Source organism: Furipterus horrens, unplaced genomic scaffold, assembly GCF_987537825.1.
Source record: "Furipterus horrens unplaced genomic scaffold, mFurHor1.1.pri manual_scaffold_1, whole genome shotgun sequence".
In the NCBI taxonomy this organism is placed as follows: Eukaryota; Metazoa; Chordata; class Mammalia; order Chiroptera; family Furipteridae; genus Furipterus; species Furipterus horrens.
The window spans coordinates 207,644,433-207,662,063 of record NW_028327171.1 but is presented as its reverse complement, the minus strand read 5'-3'; the positions used below and the strand labels follow the sequence as shown (position 1 = coordinate 207,662,063).

Sequence of the window (17,631 nt, the reverse complement as noted above, 5' to 3'; positions counted from 1 at the left end):
CCTCCAAAAGAAGCTCTGTAACGGTGAACTAACGCCACAGGTACAACAGTGGGGTACTTACAGCCAATCAGATCTAGAAGAACAAAGTTCTAAGCCAGTTAGCAAATGAAACCTAGTCCCCCAGCATGTCCCGGGCATTTGGCAACCCGGGGAGCGGCATCCAGTGAGACAACAAGAGCAAGCACATCGACCTGCCAAATTCGGAACAGGAGCCCCAAGCCCCGGGCCCCAGGGTCCGTGTACACGCTGCTCGCCCGCAGAGCTTTTGCAGGATCACAGCGCAGGCATGTCTCGGACTCCTGGCTGAGCATGGTCCGCTGCCACCCGCCGTCCAGGGGCCTGCCGGGGGTCTCCTGAGAGTGGGAGCTGCGCTGCAAAAACGAAAGCAGACACTGTGTCCTCCTCCCCCTAAGGGTGCCGGCTGATGGGGCCGCCTCCAGAGGCCCAGGGGGTGCTAGGAATTCTGATGGATGTTCTCTGAGGACCCCTCGCTGCTCTCATTCAGGGGTGTCTCCGACGTCTCCCCCAGCTCGTCGTCGGCCCCCTCCTCCTGGATGGTGAGGTGCACGTCCGGCGAGGAGGACTCGGAGCTCACGCTGTCCCCCTCCATGGAGCAGAGGGTGCAGGACAGGGCGGGCGCCATGCTCTCCTGCAGCATGTTCAGCATCATGGGCACCTGCACCGACCTCAGCCCCGACACCATGGGCAGCGGCTTCATGGCCTCCCCCCAAAGCCTCTCCTCGTCCTTGTACAGCAGCAAGAGGCTGGACTTCTTCTCCCGCCTCTTGGATTTCATGTAGCCCAGCATGATTCCAATCAGGAAAATGCCGTAGAAGGACATGACCACCAGGATGTAGAAGTATTCGTTACCATTGCCGCTGCCGTTGCTGAGGACGTGGGACTGGTTGCCGGGGGCGGAGGTGCTGGGGTACGTGCTGTTCAGGGGCTCCATCTTCAGCATTGAAGCGCTGCTCACACAGCCAGGGTCTGGGGAGAGACCTGAGCGTCAGCCCTCTCCCACCGGTGCAGGTACAGAGCGGGGGGGCGGGCCCGAGGTGTGTGCAATTGCAACATCAAACAGTTATAAATGCATAAGGGAAGGGCTCCCAGCCCACAGCTAACGGGGCTTGGAGTGCACGGGGGAGAAGGCAGGGAGCCGTGGAGGGATCTAAAGGGGACTCCCATTTTTTTTAAGTCTATACACATTCATCATATTTGCAATCCACAAAGAGAGCATGTAAAAGAGGATTGCTTTTACAAATTTAAAAGCCAAAGGGAAAAAATCAATGTAAGACAAGGGAGCACAGAGAAAATATAATAATATCGTGATCACCGGGAAACTTTTTTTTAACTGAGCAGAAAAGAGAAAGTTTATACATTTTTACTTCCCCGACTTAAAACTATTTTTAACTCAGGACAAAGTTTCCTTAGGACAAGAGGAAGAAAGAAAGAAAGAAAGAAAGAAAGAAAGAAAGAAAGAAAGAAAGAAAGAAAGAAAGAAAGAAAGAAAGAAAGAGAAAGGAAAGGAAAGGAAAACTGCATCTCTCAATTGCTAGAAATAACCTTCTTTAAAATGTTTCTGGAGCCAAGTAGCATCGCTAACTTACCAGAGGCTGACAAAGTTGTCCCAAGTCCTGAATTCCTAAACGGCCAAGCCTGAGAGCATCCCTCCTCCAGCGCTCTGACAACTCTGCTGCCGCGGGAATATATAGTCAAGAAACGCACCGTCACGTGTTCTGGGAGGAAAATTTACAACAGAGGTCGGTCTGGCAGAGTGAACAGCAAACTCCGAGCGCTGCAGCTCAGTTGCCTGAACTCTGCAGCTGTGACAAGAAAGAGACTGGGAACGCGCGAGAGTCCCTCGCCGCCCAGCATGGAGCCAAAGTTTTCAGGCGGCCATAAAAATGAGCCAGGAGAGGGGAAGAGAGGGCCCCTGGTTAGAACTGTTACCCCCAGGTCCGTTCTCACTGAAAACTAGATCCTGTCTCATCTCCCGTTTGGGGAGTAACTATGAAGCGGTTAGCAGGTTTTAAGAGACAGAGACCAGACATAATCTGGGTAAAAGACAGTTGCAAGCAAGGGCTTACATTTCCATTCTTCCGTTCGCTACTCACATGTTTTAAATTGTCACTGAACCTTTCTGTGCCTCAGATTCCTGGTCTGTAAAATGGTTGGACCTGGGGGATTTCAACCCACAGAATTATAGGCACTGTGTGTGACCTGTCACTTAATCATTTGGAGATTTAAGGCTGGCTGGTGCCGGTTAGCCATTTAAAAACACAGAGGGGTTCTACCTGTCTTCTGCATCAAGCTCATTCATCTGTTTTTTATAGTTAAAAATAATATATATCTTTTAGGTTCTTTTCAATAGTCTGCGTGAAGTGGAAAGGGGTTACCGTGCGGGCTACAGTGGGAGGTTTCACTCCAGCCCTGCGGGTACAACCGCCCTTCACAGCAGCACGCAGATGAGCCGTTCATGCCTCTCTTTGCCTCTCTGGCAGGACACGGGAAGAGCAGCAATCCTCTGGCGAGCAACTGAGCACAGTTCAACTTTGCAAGCCTACGTAGACCTGTGCGACAAGGGCGGCTGTGATCGAAACTGGACAATAAATGGAAGGCTTTGATGTCAGTCTGCCTGCTTCCCGGGATGTTTATTCTGAGAGCCTCTCATTCTACGTTGGAATAAATTGGGAGGATGGCTCTGCTCAGCTGTCTGCGGCCCATGGACAGCAGTCAGATTATCTGGGGGAATCAGCTCTAGAGAAAGCATCTCTTGGGGTTCGGCTGTTGTTCAATGGAAGCTGAGAGGATGCGTGGTCATGTCCCTCTGCCCCACCTGGAACGTGTGTAGCCTATCACTGGGACTTCTGGTGCTGCTGCATGGACCCACCGATGTTAGTACCCGGCCCAAATTCTCATAGGATACCTGGGCAAAGAGCAGGATGAGGAGCACATGCTGCTGTGCTGACAGCTGGTCCAATCTCCTTAGGGTTTGGGTTGTCCTCACCCATAAGTCCCCAGCTGGCTCGGAGGCATCAGCTGTTGACAATCCAACACACGACCATCCATACACTGGAATTTTGCTCACCAATAAAGATGTCCTCACAGTTATATTAATACTTAAAAAGCTCCACAGGTATCTTAGCAAAGGTAGGCATGACCGTTCTAATCTGTATTCATCTTAAGTATCTGAAGACTTCCATCTTCAGCTAGGCATACAGTGGTTTGTCAAGGACACTAGAAAAGAGACACCTAGGAGCATGATGCCTGCTGACTGTTGATCCCAATAATGTTGATTCTGTACCCTGGGACATATGAGATTCATAACCACCCAGGGATGGTCAAGTACCGTGGACGGAACCCTAGAGGAAGCAAAGAGGAGGTGGGGGAGGGGTTACTAGAATTAGGGAACAAGGAATTACAAAGCTTGGTGCCAGGAAACCAAACAGAGGCTGAATTTTCAAACAAAATACATTTCCTAAATTGAGCCAACAGCCCCAAGACAGTATAACCAAGACAAGGCCTGGATTAATCTAGTCCAAAGGACAAAGCACTTCAGAGACACAGGAAGAACAAAATCCATCACGGCTATAAGGGAAGGAACGGCACAAATGAAATTCTGCTGGCTGCCTGCGTGGTGACCCTGCCTCCTCTGGGACTCTACGCTGACTCTGTGCCTACATGTTTCTCCCACGGTGAAATGAAATGCGCAAGTACAACACTTAGTGCTGTGTCTGGCACTATGTGTGTGTTCAGTCTATGCTTTTTGGCGTCATTGTTGACAGTGTCCTGTTGCTACCGCGGGCTTCCCGTGGCTTCCTGATGGGCATGTGCCTGTCTCCAAACTTTCTATTGTTGTTCTTTTCTCTTTTGCCAAAAAACGGAATTGAAAATATGGGGCTTGCAATGCCATAACACAAAGGTCAATCATCTCTTCGGCCCTCACTCAGAACAGTATTATGAGAAGGATGGCAGTGAACAATAGTATAACGAGTGTGGGAGAAAGAAAAGTATCTAGAAAGTCATTCTATAAGGGAGAGAATGTGGGCACTCAGGAATTATGAATTACATCTGCTCTGTGCCACAGTTTCAGGAGACAACAATGGCAAAGAAATAAATGCACCTTACAAATACTTTCTCCTAGTCTGTAGCTTGCATTTCCTTTTTCTTCACAATGTCTTTTGAAAAGGGAATGTTTCTTAATACTGATGAAGTTCAATTTATTAAAAATTTTTATGGTTTGTGCTTTTGGTATCCTAAGAAATTTTTATCTAACACAAGACTGCACAGATTCTGTCCTATTTTTCTCCTAGAAGTTTTATAGCTTTTTCTCATACACTTAGGTCTATAGTACATTTCAAGTTATTTTTTTGTATATTATGCAAGGCATGGCTCAAGGTTCACTTATTTGTTGCATGTGGATGTTTAATTGTTCCAGCGCCATTTGTTGAAAGGATTGTCCTAGTCCCATTGAATAATCTTGGGACCTTTGTAAAATCAATGAACCATGTATGTGCAGCTCTATATCTGAGCTTGTTTTTCTGTTCTGTTGACCTATCTGTCTATCCTTGCATCGACATCATGCCTTTGAAAAATTCATTTTGAACTGGCATTTTAAGTAAGTCTAAGATACACTGTAGTCCAGACCTAACCGAGTATCTATTATATGCCAGGAATTTGGCAGCGGTTCTGCTTACCTCAATCTTGTGAGGTCAGTATTATAACTATTTCTTAGGAAAAAAAGTGAAAGAGAAGCTAAGCAAATTGCTCATGATCATGCTATCAGTAACAGGGTAAGGATTTGAACCCAGGTCTGTACAATTTCAAACCCCATTCTCTTTCCACCACCTTTTGTTCCACTCAGTGAGAACCAAAATACTGGGAAAGAGTAGGTGATAAAAGATGAGTAATTTTCCAACGTTGAGTCTTCACAAAACTATTTTTTAAGTATATTCCTAAATGGCCAGTTACTGAAACATATATATGAACGTGCAATTGCAAATTGTTTCTTCTGAACTCGTGCTATCTTAAATATTGGAGGCTGTACCAACCTTCGTATGTTCTAGAAAGGTATCAGGGAAGTAGTAATACTTCTGACCTATATCCATATTTTCCATAGTAAATCAGTTTCCCTTTTGTTTATATACACAGCCCATTTCTGGTCTCGTTTTGATTTTTTCCCCCTATTTGACCCTGATGCACAACTTTCTCCAGAACTTGGAGTGTTTTAATTTCCTGGTAATGTCATTTTCACCAGATGGCCCAGGGTTCCCTGGTCACACACGTCTGAAATTCTACTCGCAGCTTCTGTGACTAAACCCAGTCTGTGCTGGGATAGCAGCATGGCGGTGAATCTCATCAGATTAAACGTAGATCTGGAGTCCAGAGATCTGACCCAGCTTGGCCTCACCAGGGCTACGTGACTAGCTGGGTTGCATAATCTCTCTGTGTTTCAATTTTAGCCCCCTCAGGCATGTCAAGAGTAGGATAATTAATTGTCTCAAGATATTCAGAATTTCCCATAATCCATGAGGAGATCCCTTTCCTGCGCAGACAGTAAGGGACAGAGCAAAACAAGATGTGGGATAACCAGGCTGCAGGGCTGACAGAACATTGTGAAATGACACCCTCGATGCCCACCCCGGGTTTTGTTTTTCCCAGAAGCCCTGTCTGAAAAGTTGTGTCTGGGGACCATTGCTGTGCTCATTTCTTCTAATACCCTGAGTCACCCTTCCTAGGCTTGTGCTTGTTAGCATTCCTAGCATTTGGAATAAAGCAGGACTGGGTATTGCACGTGTTTAATAAGACCTGCAGACCCTACTATGACACCAGCTGTTTCAGGGGGATGTAGCTGTAGGCAGGCTCTGCTTGGTTAGCATCCAAAATTCATTAGAATGGAAGAACCCAGAACTCCTGAAATTAAAGTGTGTCTGGTAAAGTTGCCCTTCACTGACCTTTGTCATTTGTTATTCAAACACTGTTACACCTGATGTTTATTTAACAAATACTTGTGTGATGCCTAAAGTGTCTCAGGAACTGTTCTAAGCACTTGATTAATTTTATCTTATTTAATCTTCCTAAAAATCCTACGAGGTGGCCTCTATTATAAAGAAACTGAGGCCCAGAGTAGTTGGAGTAGCCTCTCATAGATCACACAGCTAGTAAATATATGGCCATGCTGGCATTGGAACCCAGACCTGAGATTTTTGAACTCAGAGTGCTTGGGTCGAACTGCTACACCATGTGGTCTCTTCTAAGTATTGAGTGTTTCAAGCACAGCATTCTGCACTGGACACAGAGAGCTAAGGTCATATCCACACCTGAAAACAGCTGGGAGACTGGGGCCCCAGCTCTGGAGAAAGGTTGCCGAGTTAGGGAAGCCCATGCTCCCAGAGTTTGTCAAGAGAAAGTTTATTCTTTATCATCCTACTCATGACATTAAATGTTTCCAAGAAGCCAAGTGGAGGCCACATAGGAGGGAGCTGTTTTCCCCACATCCAAAGCTGACATAAGGTCGGAAGTCACAGCCCTGCCTTCCAGTGGGTTCCAGTCTGTGCAAGTCCCAGAGGGGTGGGGCAAATGAAGGGGAAGAGCTGTGGTGAAAGAGAGAATGAAGAAAACACAGTTTCTGGACTCCAATACCTGCACCCAAGTGCCATCTTGGCAGAACTCCATTGTATGAATTTACCGCATTTCGTTTATCTACCCATTCATTGATGGATATTTGGATTACTTCCATTTTAATACTCTTGTGAATAATGTTGCTGTGAACATTTATGTACAGGTTTTCATTGCAATGTACTCAGGTGGGTATATACCTAGGAGTGGAATTACTGGATCATATAGGAATTTTATGTTTAACTTTCGAAGTTAAACTGTCTACCAACAATTTTTGTGTGTTCCAGTTGCTCTGTCTCCCTACCAACACTTTTTCTGAGAAGTGTCTGTCCACATCTCTTGCCCATTTTCTAAATTAAGTTGTGTGTCTTTTTATTGCTGCATTGTAAGAATTCATCAATATGGTGGATATTACAAGTTTACCTGATATGATTTGAAAATATTTTCTCCCATTCTGTGAGTTGCCTTTTCATGTCTCCATTTGTGTCCTTTGATGCACAAAAGTTTTTAATTGGATGGAGTCCTATTAACCTCTTTTCCTTTTCATTACATATTTTTCGATCTTCCAGTCAAGGCACATCAGAGAAGGAAAACTCTGACTCCAAAAAACCTCTGCTGCCTTGCGGCATACCTCTTCAGGGGAAAGGCTAAGGGAGTAAACCCCGACAGAAAATCCGGAGCCGGAGTCCCTAAGGCGGTTTGACGTTGTAGTCAACACCGGCAACTCCTGTGGCGCACCTGAAGCCAAGCTGTATTGACTCCGTCTTTCCCTTGGACCCTTCAGCTGCGAAGAGAGGGGGGGTCTGCTGCATGGGCAACAGCAGACCCTCCATATCACCCTGCCCAGGCTCTGTAGCTTCAGCTTCACTGGAGAGGACACTCCAGCGTCATCGCAAGATGTCGATTCAACACAGGAGGAGACAGATACCGTGTCACTCCCGAGTTGGACTGCACAGCCATTCTCGGCGGTGCAGATAGACTCTTAAGAAGCCACACCATCGTCTCTCGAGATGGACAGCTGCCGCCGCCGACGACGACGACATATTTTTTGGTGTCATATATATAAATTGTTGCCTAATTCAAGATCACAAAGATTTACACTTATGTCTTTCTCCAAAATGTTATAGTTTTAGCTCTGACATGTAATTCCTTGATTGTTTTTGAGTTAATTTTTGTATATGGTGTGAGGTAGAGGTCCAACAATAGTTTTTTTGCACATGGGTATCCGGTTATCTCAGCACCATTTGTTGAAAAGATTATTCCTTTCCCACTGGATGGGCTTGGTACCCTTGTGAAAAGTCAATTGACCCTAGACATATTGGGGTTTTTTTGTTTGTTTGTTTGTGTAAGATTTTATTTATTTATTTTTAGAGAGGGGGGTGGGAGGGAGAAAGAGAGAGAGAGAGAAACATTGATGTGTGAGAGAGACATCAGATTGGTTGCCTCTTACACACCTCCATCTGGGGGCCTGGCCCACAACCCAGGCATGTGCCCTGACTGGGAACTGAACCAGCGACCTTTTGGTTCACAGGCCAGCACTCAATCACTGAGTCACACCAGCTGGGGCCATATGGGTTTATTTGGAGGGTTTCAATTTTATTCTATTGATCTATACATCTAAATTAACTCTAGTATCACAATCAAAATGTATGAGTTCTCTTTTTTAAGATTATTTTGGCTATTCTGGATTTCTTGTGATTTCATGTAAGTTTAGGGTCAGATTATCTATTTTGAAAAAGAAAAAGCTAAAATTTGTTAGGGATTGTATTGAATCTGTAAGCCAGTTTGGGGAGTGTTACTATCTTAATAGCAATACTTCCAATCCATAAACACAAGATGACTTTTCATTTATTTGGGTGTTCTTTGATTTCTTACAGTAATGTTTTGTCGTTTTCCATGTGCAATCCTTATATTTATTTGGTAACTCTATTATTAGGCATTTTATTCTTTTAGATACTATAGTAAATGAAATTGCTTTCTCCATTCTATTGTCAGATTGATTATTCATTGCTAATGTGTAGAAATACAATTAATTTTATATATTGTTCTTATATTCTTCCACCTTGCTAAATTTGTTTATTAGTTCTAACAGGTTGTTTTCTGGTGAATTCTTAAAATTGTCCATACATAAGATTATATGAAATAGAGATATCTTTCTTTTTTTTAATCTAGATGACTTTAATTTTCTTCCTTGTGTAAATGGAGTTTGTTTGCTGACTTTCCTGCACTAATTCTGCACCACCTGTATTGTTCTCTGTGTGTGGCCACTGGAATCTCTTTTTAGTTTAGAAGTTAGCTAGTGACCAAACAGAGATTTATTATAAACTCCTAGAATCAGTAGTTTTTCTAGTCTTTATCATGGGGTTCTATGTGCATGTCAGAGGACACTTTCAACACTCAGACAGTTAACAGCTCTACCTTAGCCTTTACTTCCCACTTGCACAGAGCTTCAATATCACCCAATGGTGACACCACGGGGTCTATTGAGGTCTTTTCCTGAGCACACAAACACACACACCCATGTATGAGAGTGGTCCGGGGGTCATTCTGGAGCTGGCAAAGGCTAGGGTGCTTCTGATATTCAGTTGTGGGAAGGGAGTTCAGCCTAGATCAGCAAGGAATAAAAAGGAAAATAGGCTACTTCTCTACTCCTGGGAATAGAACCAGAGTGGCATCAGTGAGAAGAGGAAAGAGGAGCTGGAGATAAGTGATATTATGCGGATGTAGGCAGCTCAGATTGCACTTTTTTTTTTTCTGAAGTCATCTTCAGGGCTCTGATGGCCACTTCCCACCCACCACACGCTCCGCTCTACCCTCAAAAGTGGGCAAGTGTATGGGATGAGAATGTCACCTTTAAGGCATGGAAGGTTAGCACCCCCAAATATGGGACAGGACAAATGTGTCCTGGGGTACTTGGGCTTAGCAAGGAGGGCAGACCTCGGGAGAGGGCGCTGAGGAACCGGGGTCAGGATGTCAGGGCTCCAAGTTGCTCTCCCCAACATGGGGACCACGGCCAATGCCTGAGGAAGGGCCAGGTTCCTGTGAAGAACAGTGAAGAACACCCTGCCATGTGAGTGCTGACTCAAAGAGCGGAGGGGCACTGAGGGTTGACACAATGTTACAGAACCCCTGGGCTGTTCCACTTGAAAACAAACCCACGGGCTCTTTAGTTAGGGGCCCGATTGCCCGCCGTCAGAATTACAACTCTTAATACTTCAGTTGAGTGAAAAGAAAACTGTTTATTTAACAGTTACACATATCCTTGCCTCCCCCCACCAAACCTAGCCAGTTTTAGGAAGGTCAGAAACACCGTTTCCCTACGTCCCAAACACAGTTCAGCTTTACCAGCGGCTGCCAATCATTCAATCTGACTGGGGAGGTCCTTTCTGTGCTGTGGTGCCCTCCAGCTCTCAATGCAGAACCGCCTGGATTCTCAGCCCCCTTGCAAACTGTCTTCTTTCTGTGAACCGCATGGACCTCCTCCCCTTCGCCAGAGCACCCCTGCGAACACCCGCCAGCGAGGGAGACAGCCCCAGAGCGTGCCCCCCTAAAGTGTTCGCAGCTGCCTATATCTCCCTGACTGCGTCCTCTGACGCAGTGGGTGTTGCCAACAGTTCTGACCATTCACAGAACCCCACGCAGGCTCTGTGTGCTTTCCATACCATCCCCTGGTTCAAGACTCCTCCCACCCACCTGAGGCCTTGGAAGCATCCAAGCTGTTTTGCATAATGAAAGACACCAGCCACCAGCCTCAGGCGTGTGGAGGCATTCGGAAAGCTGCTTCCTTCTCCCCATCCCCCAGCCGCAAACTCCGGGGATATTTGGACTCCCCTGTTTCTGTAACAGCAACACCATCAGAGCGCAGGCACAGGCTGCCCTGTGGAGCCCTGGCTGCCATGCCTCCAGACCTCACGGGCACCTTCTAGTGAGAGGGGTGATTGCCACCTGTATCTCAAGAACTTTTTACCAAGTCACTCAACCAGTCAGTGAGGCCTCCATAAACTACCTCCCTCCCCCACTGTATACCTGGAACTGGGTGGTATGATAACAGAAGTAATCTGTCAACCTACATGGAGGCTGAACTGGGACACAGGAGGGCACCTTAAAGGGTGTAGGAAGACGGGAAGAAGGTCTAAGGAAACATTAAAGTTTGCTAGCCTGGGTAAAGAGAGAACTTGGAAGGATATGCTCTTTTGGAAGAGAAAAGGAGTGTTTCCTTTAGATTCAAGTGTCCAACAGCATAGTAATGTCCTGCGTGGCATGTTCTTCCATAGTGACATTCCTCTGGGCTACCATTTCCTGGGTTCCCAGACTGTTCACGCTGGGACACTGTCTCTGTTCCCCCACAACTCTCCACCCCACAGCCTCATCTTCTACCTTCAAGACCTAATTCAGATGTAAGGACCTTGTACCACCCCCCCAAAAAACCACATCTTTTCCCTTAGCCTGAGGAGACACCTCCCCCCTTTGCTTATGTATGATTAATGGCTCTAAAGACAGGTATCTATTTTGTGAAGCAGAATGTGATGCGTGTCTACCAGGCTGTAGACTCCTGACTATGGGGATGACATCTTATTCATGTTTGTCTCCCCCCAAGAACTTCAGGCCAGAGCCAAACTATATCTATATTATATTATATTATATTATATTATATTATATTATGTTAATTATATTTATTGGCTTAATCAATTACTCAGTATTTGATACTGTTCTGGACAAAGAGTTTCCTCCCAAGATGCCTGGAACTGTCAGATAGTTCTTATATCAGCCTAAAATTGTGTCCCTGTAGCCTCTGACCATCAGTCATAGCTTTCCTCTTGGGACTATCTTAGAATATTTTCATCCATCTTCAACATAACAGCCCCTGAATGCTCTTCTTCCTCTTCTTAAACATACTCACAATCTGAGGAAGGTCATAATCTTGACTCAGTAATTAGACACAGTGGGGGAAGGGAGGAAATCTGAGTTCAAAGACAATGAATCGTTTGGATTGGTTTGAGGTTTGGATGAGATCCAATGGGATGATTCCACAATTCATTCTCAGGAAAAAAAGACATAAGTTCCTGGAATGCTCAGGGAAAAGAGTTCACTTTGGTCACTCCTTTAAAGGGCACCCAAGGAAGGACATTTTATAAACTGGATACAGTTGGTTTCCCCAGCATTCATCCCCCCAGCAGTTGAGTATAAGTTTTCTGCAGACTATTACAAACTTACTGGAGCCATGAAGAACCACAGCAGCATGTGTTTTCCTCAGCATACAGAAGGGACCTCAGAGATCATCTCATGCAACCTTTTCTGTTTATAGACAAGGCATCTGAGGCTCAAAGAGAGGAAATGAATTCAGCAGTCACCTAAATGTATCTTCACAGATCTAAATTTCCAATGTCATTGACTGGGCCCATGTCCGGTCCTCTGCAATTACAATTTCAGGCAAAAACAGAAGGGCTCTTCTTTTACCTGCTCCCTGAGACTTCAGATCCTCACCAAAGTACAGATGCTCAAGGCAAAAGCTAAGGAATGCCTTAAATTATGTCTTCAACTCCAGGATGCTCCAGTGGGGACCATATGAGTGGATGCAATTTGTTGTATGTTCTAGTTCTCAAGTTGACTAATAGCTTCATGAATGTTACGTTGGTTTATTTGTAATACATGAATACATAATCATTTTAATATGTATCATATATAATATTGTTTAACGTAATAAAGGAAACAACATATGAATGACTTCTATCTATATTCTTTCCTTCAAGCAAAGAGGAGAGAGGGAGACTGGAGTACAAAAACATCCTGAAAAATTTTATAAAGGTGTGTCCAAGCAAAGAAGGGCATCGAGAAGGCTGTTCAAGCATTGTTTTCTATTGTCATCATTTTCTATTGCCACACAATGTGCACACTATCCATTCACACCCCTCCTCCAGGGGTGAGGGTACCTTTTGCCTGTGTTACTTAGAATTTTTTATGCTTGGTAGGTGAGTGGTGTGTTTTTAAGCCACATGAAAATGCTGTGTATTCATCATGGGGTTCTCATAGGTCAGCCATAAACCAGGATGGCTTTTTTGGTTCTCTTCTGCCAATGGGGCATCTCATTGGATGGGGACATGAGGGGAGAAATTGAAAGAAAGAACAAAGGGATTGAAGGAGGACAGGAGAAGGGAAAGTTGGAGAAAGAAACTCCACCAGGAAAAAAAGAAAAAGAAAAACACCTGAATAGTCCACAGCAGTAAAAATGAATGTACTAGAGAGGCACGTTTTGTCATTAAATCTCAAAACGATAACATGAGACATTGAAAGCAATTCGCAGAAATATACATACAGTATTCTGTCCTTTATTTAAACTGTAAAGCGTGTGAGACAAAACTGTAAGTTGTTGGGATACAGACGTACCAGGAAAAGTATAAACCCTTGCACAGGAGTAGCGATCACCCCACCAAGCTGGTGGTTCCTTCTGGGGAGAAGGAAGGAGAAGATTAGAAAAGGAGATGAAGGTGGCTTCCGTTTACTCTGCAAGGCTCTGTTTCTTAAGCTGGGTGGCAAATATGTACATGTGTGCAACATTATTATTACTCCTTCTCACATGCCTGAAATATTCTAGAACCACCCCACCCCCAGAAAAAACTCAGTAAAAATTACTCCAAAGGAATCGAAACATCTTCCCTACTGCCTGTTTCTTCGCTCTTCATCCCTGTTCTGTCGTTCTCACTATCCATCTATAACTGATCCATATTTTACATGTATATGCAACAGAGAGGGGAGAGGATAAATAAGTAAATTAGATGATAGGTGGATAGATAGAATTATTATTATATGCTAGTGCTTTTCATCAACTGCCTTTTTTTAATCCTTGCAATAACCCATCTTACAGATGAGATCACTGAGGCACAAAGAAGCTGTGTTCACAAAGCTGTCGGGCAGCAGACACCGAAATCAAGTCCAGGAGACTCTGACCCCAGTACTCTGCTGATTTCTTGCACCACGATGCCACTTGAAATAAAAGGGCCGGGGAGCATTCAAGGTTCCAGTCCAGAGGCTGGTGAGCTTGAGAAATAAAAAACAAGTAAAAATAAATAGCCTGTTTATTATAAACAAGCTGTTCTTAGGGCAGACGGGAAAACTGTCCGTGAGGATCCGTGCACTGTACTGAGGACTCTGCCTGCGGCGGAGCGCGCCCTGACCCCTTCCTCATCCCTGTCTCACGGAAAAGGTGAGTCACTGCGAAGAGCGTCTTATTTGTCGCCAGCTGTGCATTACAAGTCTTCCCGCCTGTTTGAACTCACGTGGGTGGGCACTTCAGCGCCAAAGCAGAGATGCTTTTCTGCATTTGCAAACCCGAAGTCCTGGGAACGTGATGAGCAAGCTGGGAAGGCCATTTTTGACAAAAAGCTTTGTACTTTCCTGGCGCCAAAATGAAGAACTAACTGCATTGGCCCAGCAGCTCAGGATCAGAGGCTCTTCTGGGCAGTGATTCAGGAGGCAGCCTCACCAGCGGGTACCTTCGCAATTATGTATCTTTTTAAAAACCAACAATGGCATGAATTAGTCGGAGAGAAAATTCATGTAGAAAAATCTGATCCGAGACTGATCAAATACTAATTGCTAAAATCCATATCTGTGGAACCTTAGGCTTATTCTTATTTGAAAACTACATGTGTAGGTTGTTTAGAATCAAAACTTTAAGATACATGCCATTTAACCATCTGTTGTGTGTTTGCTCTTAGCATTGAAGTTGTGGTTAAATGATGCGTATTTTACATTTAAATGTTTGGAAACACAGCCAACACTCATTTAAAATAAAATAAAAAAAAAAAAGCAAACATTTAGCTCCCCATTTCCTCTGACGGATTTTCAGAACACTTTGTCTGTGTCCTTCCTGTAGAACGATGATTAAATCAATCACACCAAAGACAGATATGTTCATTTCAATGATTTCAATAACATAAGAAATGAAACTCATATTGCCAGGATATAGGTATTAGAGATGACCTAATCCAGCCATTTCATTCTGTAGAAAATGTCCAAGGCACAGACAAAGGAATTCCTTGGACCTGCATGGAAGAAACTGAGCTTGGCTTGTGCCCATTCTGTATGGCTCCCAAAGATGAGTTTTTGCCCAAAGCAATACCAGGTTGGAATGGGTGGAACATTTCTACAAGCCTCAGAATGTGTCATTTCCTTAGGAATTTTTCTACTCTTGCTGTGACTAAGGTTGAAAATGCATTCAGCCCCGGCTGGGGTGGCTCAGTGGATTGAGCACCAGCCTGCAAAGCAAAGGGTCACTAGTTTGATTCCCAGTCAGGACATATACCTGCGTTGTGGGCCAGGTCCCCAGCTGGGGGCACATGAGAGGCAACCACACATTGATGTTTCTCTCTCTCTCTTCTCCCTCCCTTACGCTCTCTCTAAAACTAAATAAATAAAATATTTTAACAAGAAAAAGAAAAGAAAAGAAAATACCATTCACTTGACTACTTGGGACTTAAGTAGTCAAACTTTCATGCTTAGTTGATGATTATCTAACATCCCTTCTTTTCTTTGTTGCCAGTTTTGGGAAAAATAACTAGCTGTTCACCGAAACGTGTGCTTTCTTTCCATTGTATAGTTTTTGTTGGGAAAAGGCTGTGGACAGAGGCGGCCCTTTACACTGATATTCTCAGTCTATGTAACCTGGGAAGGTCGGTTCTCATTAACAGAGCATGAACAAAAGGGATGAACATCACAGCTAGTCTGGGTAAGAAACCAGTGTGCCTTATCCCCAAGGTGGAAGGGGTTGGATCCTTGAAACACTGCGAGGAAGGCAAGATGCCAAACCCAATTATTTTTGTTTTGTTTTTCTACAGTCATTGCCCCCACTTTCTATTTTTTATTTTTTAAATTATATTTTATTGATTATACAATTACAGTTGTCCCAATTTTTCCACCTTTGCATCCTTCACCCAGCTCCCTCCACTCCCTCAGACTATCCCCACCCCATCGTTCATACCCATGGGTCATGCGTATATGTTTTTTGGCTACTCCATTTCCTATTCTGTACTTTACATTCCATGGCTGTTCTGTAACTACCTATTTGTGCTTCTTAATCCCCTCACCTCTTTACCCATTCCCCTACACACCCTCCTGTCAGGCAACCTTTTTCTTAAATAAGTCCCTTTAATATTTTATATAATAATGGTTTGGTGATGATGAGCTCCTTTAGTTTTCTTTCTTGTCTAGGAAGTTCTTTATCTGTCTTTTGATTCTACATGATCATTTTGCTGGGTAGAGCAATCTTGTCTGTAGGTCCCTCCTTTTCATGACTTTGAGTATTTCTTGTCAGTCCCTTCTAACCTGCAAAGTTTCTTTTGAAAAAGTAGCTGACAGTCTTATGAGAACTCCCCTGTAGGTACGTAACTGCATTCCTCTTGCTGTTTTTAAGATTTTCTCTTTATCTTTAACCTTTGGCATTTTAATTATGATGTGTCTTAGAGTGGGCCTCCTTGTATCCATCTTGTTTGGGCTCTCTGTGCTTCCTGGACTTGCATTTCTATTTCTTTCATCAAATTACGGATGTTTTCTTTAATTTTTTTTTCAAATAGAGTTCCAATTTCTTGCTCTTTCTCTTTCTCCTTTTAGCACCCCTGTGATGCAAATGTTGGAATGCTTGATGTTGTCCCAGAGGCTGCTTACACTATCCTCTTTTTATTTTTTTTTTAATTCTCTTTTCTTCTTACTATTTGGTTGTGTTTTGCTTCCTTATGTTCCAAATCATTGATTTGATTCTCAGCTTCATCCATTCTACTGTTATTTCCCTATAAATTGTTCTTTATTTCAATTAGTGTATCCTTCATTTCTGACTGGATCTTCTTATGCTGTTGAAGTCCTCACTGAGTTCTTTGAGCATTCTTACAATCATTATTTTGAACTCTGCATCTGCTAGATTGCTTATCTCAATTTTATTTAGCTCTTTTCCAGGTTTTTTATCTCTTCTTTCATTTGGGCCATGCTTCTTTGTCTCCTCAATTTGGCAGCCTCTCTGTATTTGTTTCTGTGTATTAGGTAGAGCTGTTTTGACTCTGTGCCTTGTTAGTGTGGCCTAATGTAGTAGGTGTCCTGTAGCATCCAGTGGCAGAGCCTCCCCTATCACCCAAGCTGGGTACTTGAGGTGTGAGCTGAGTAGACCCTCTTCTTGTAGTTGAGCCTTGGTTGCTGATGGCAGATCAATGGGAAGAATTTACCCAGGCCAGTCAGCCGCAAGGACTGGCTGTGACCACTGACCACCAAACTCCGCCCTTCATGGATGACCAGCTCTGTCAGGGCAGGGTGGTGTTGCTCCTGCATGGTTTGTAGCTGCCCACTAGGTGTGCTGGCCCTGGGGTTTCCTGGGTGATGCAGGCCAAGATCAGCCCCGACCTGTGTTCTGCCCAGGGTCACCTGCATGAGCTGTAAAGCAACCTGCAAATGGCTGCTACTTGGGCTGGGCTTGAGATTCTCAGGCAAAGCCAAGCTGTGAACCTAGATTGGCTGCTGCTAGTGTCAGATCTGGGGCCACTTAGCAAGAAATATGGGGGCTGGGAGCTCACTAAGTTGGCTGTTGCTTGTTTGAGAGGATTTATAAAGTTGTGAAGCCTGAGCCAAGACCACCCATTCATACGGAAAAGCCACTGTTAACAGCTTGGGTGGCCCCTGAGTGGGGTGGGGCGGAGCCTCTGTGGATCTCCAGGGTGGGGCAAACAGTGTTAGTCAGATTGATGGAGTCTCAGATGCGGCACCAACCTGCCAGCTCTGTGGATCTCAAAAGAGGGACGATGGCTTTTGCTTGCCTCTTTGTCTGGGAGAGAGCTGTCCCCTAGCTCTTGCCTTGGTGTCAGACATTTAGTTCTTCCCCATACATATGCCACTGGTGCCTTTCAAGCTGCTACCCCAGAGATGGACTTCAGAGGGAGTGAATCTGAGCAAGTCCATGTATGGATTCTTTAAGAGGAACTGCTTGATACTCCAGAAGTTTCTTCCACCAGCTCAATCCCCACTGGTTTTTGTAGC

The 17,631-nt window shown here is 44.5% G+C and overlaps 1 protein-coding gene across 1 annotated transcript; it reads right to left on the bottom strand.

Annotated features, from left to right (window-relative positions):
* Window positions 1-398: 398 nt before the first annotated feature.
* On the bottom strand, window positions 399-1,692 carry KCNE4 (potassium voltage-gated channel subfamily E regulatory subunit 4). Its single transcript, XM_090269128.1, has 2 exons — window positions 1,608-1,692; window positions 399-987 (listed from the first exon to the last, which is right to left on the bottom strand). The coding sequence occupies exon 2, from the start codon at window positions 959-961 to the stop codon at window positions 455-457; it is 507 nt and encodes a 168-aa protein (XP_090125254.1). The 5' UTR covers window positions 962-987; window positions 1,608-1,692; the 3' UTR covers window positions 399-454.
* Window positions 1,693-17,631: the final 15,939 nt, after the last annotated feature.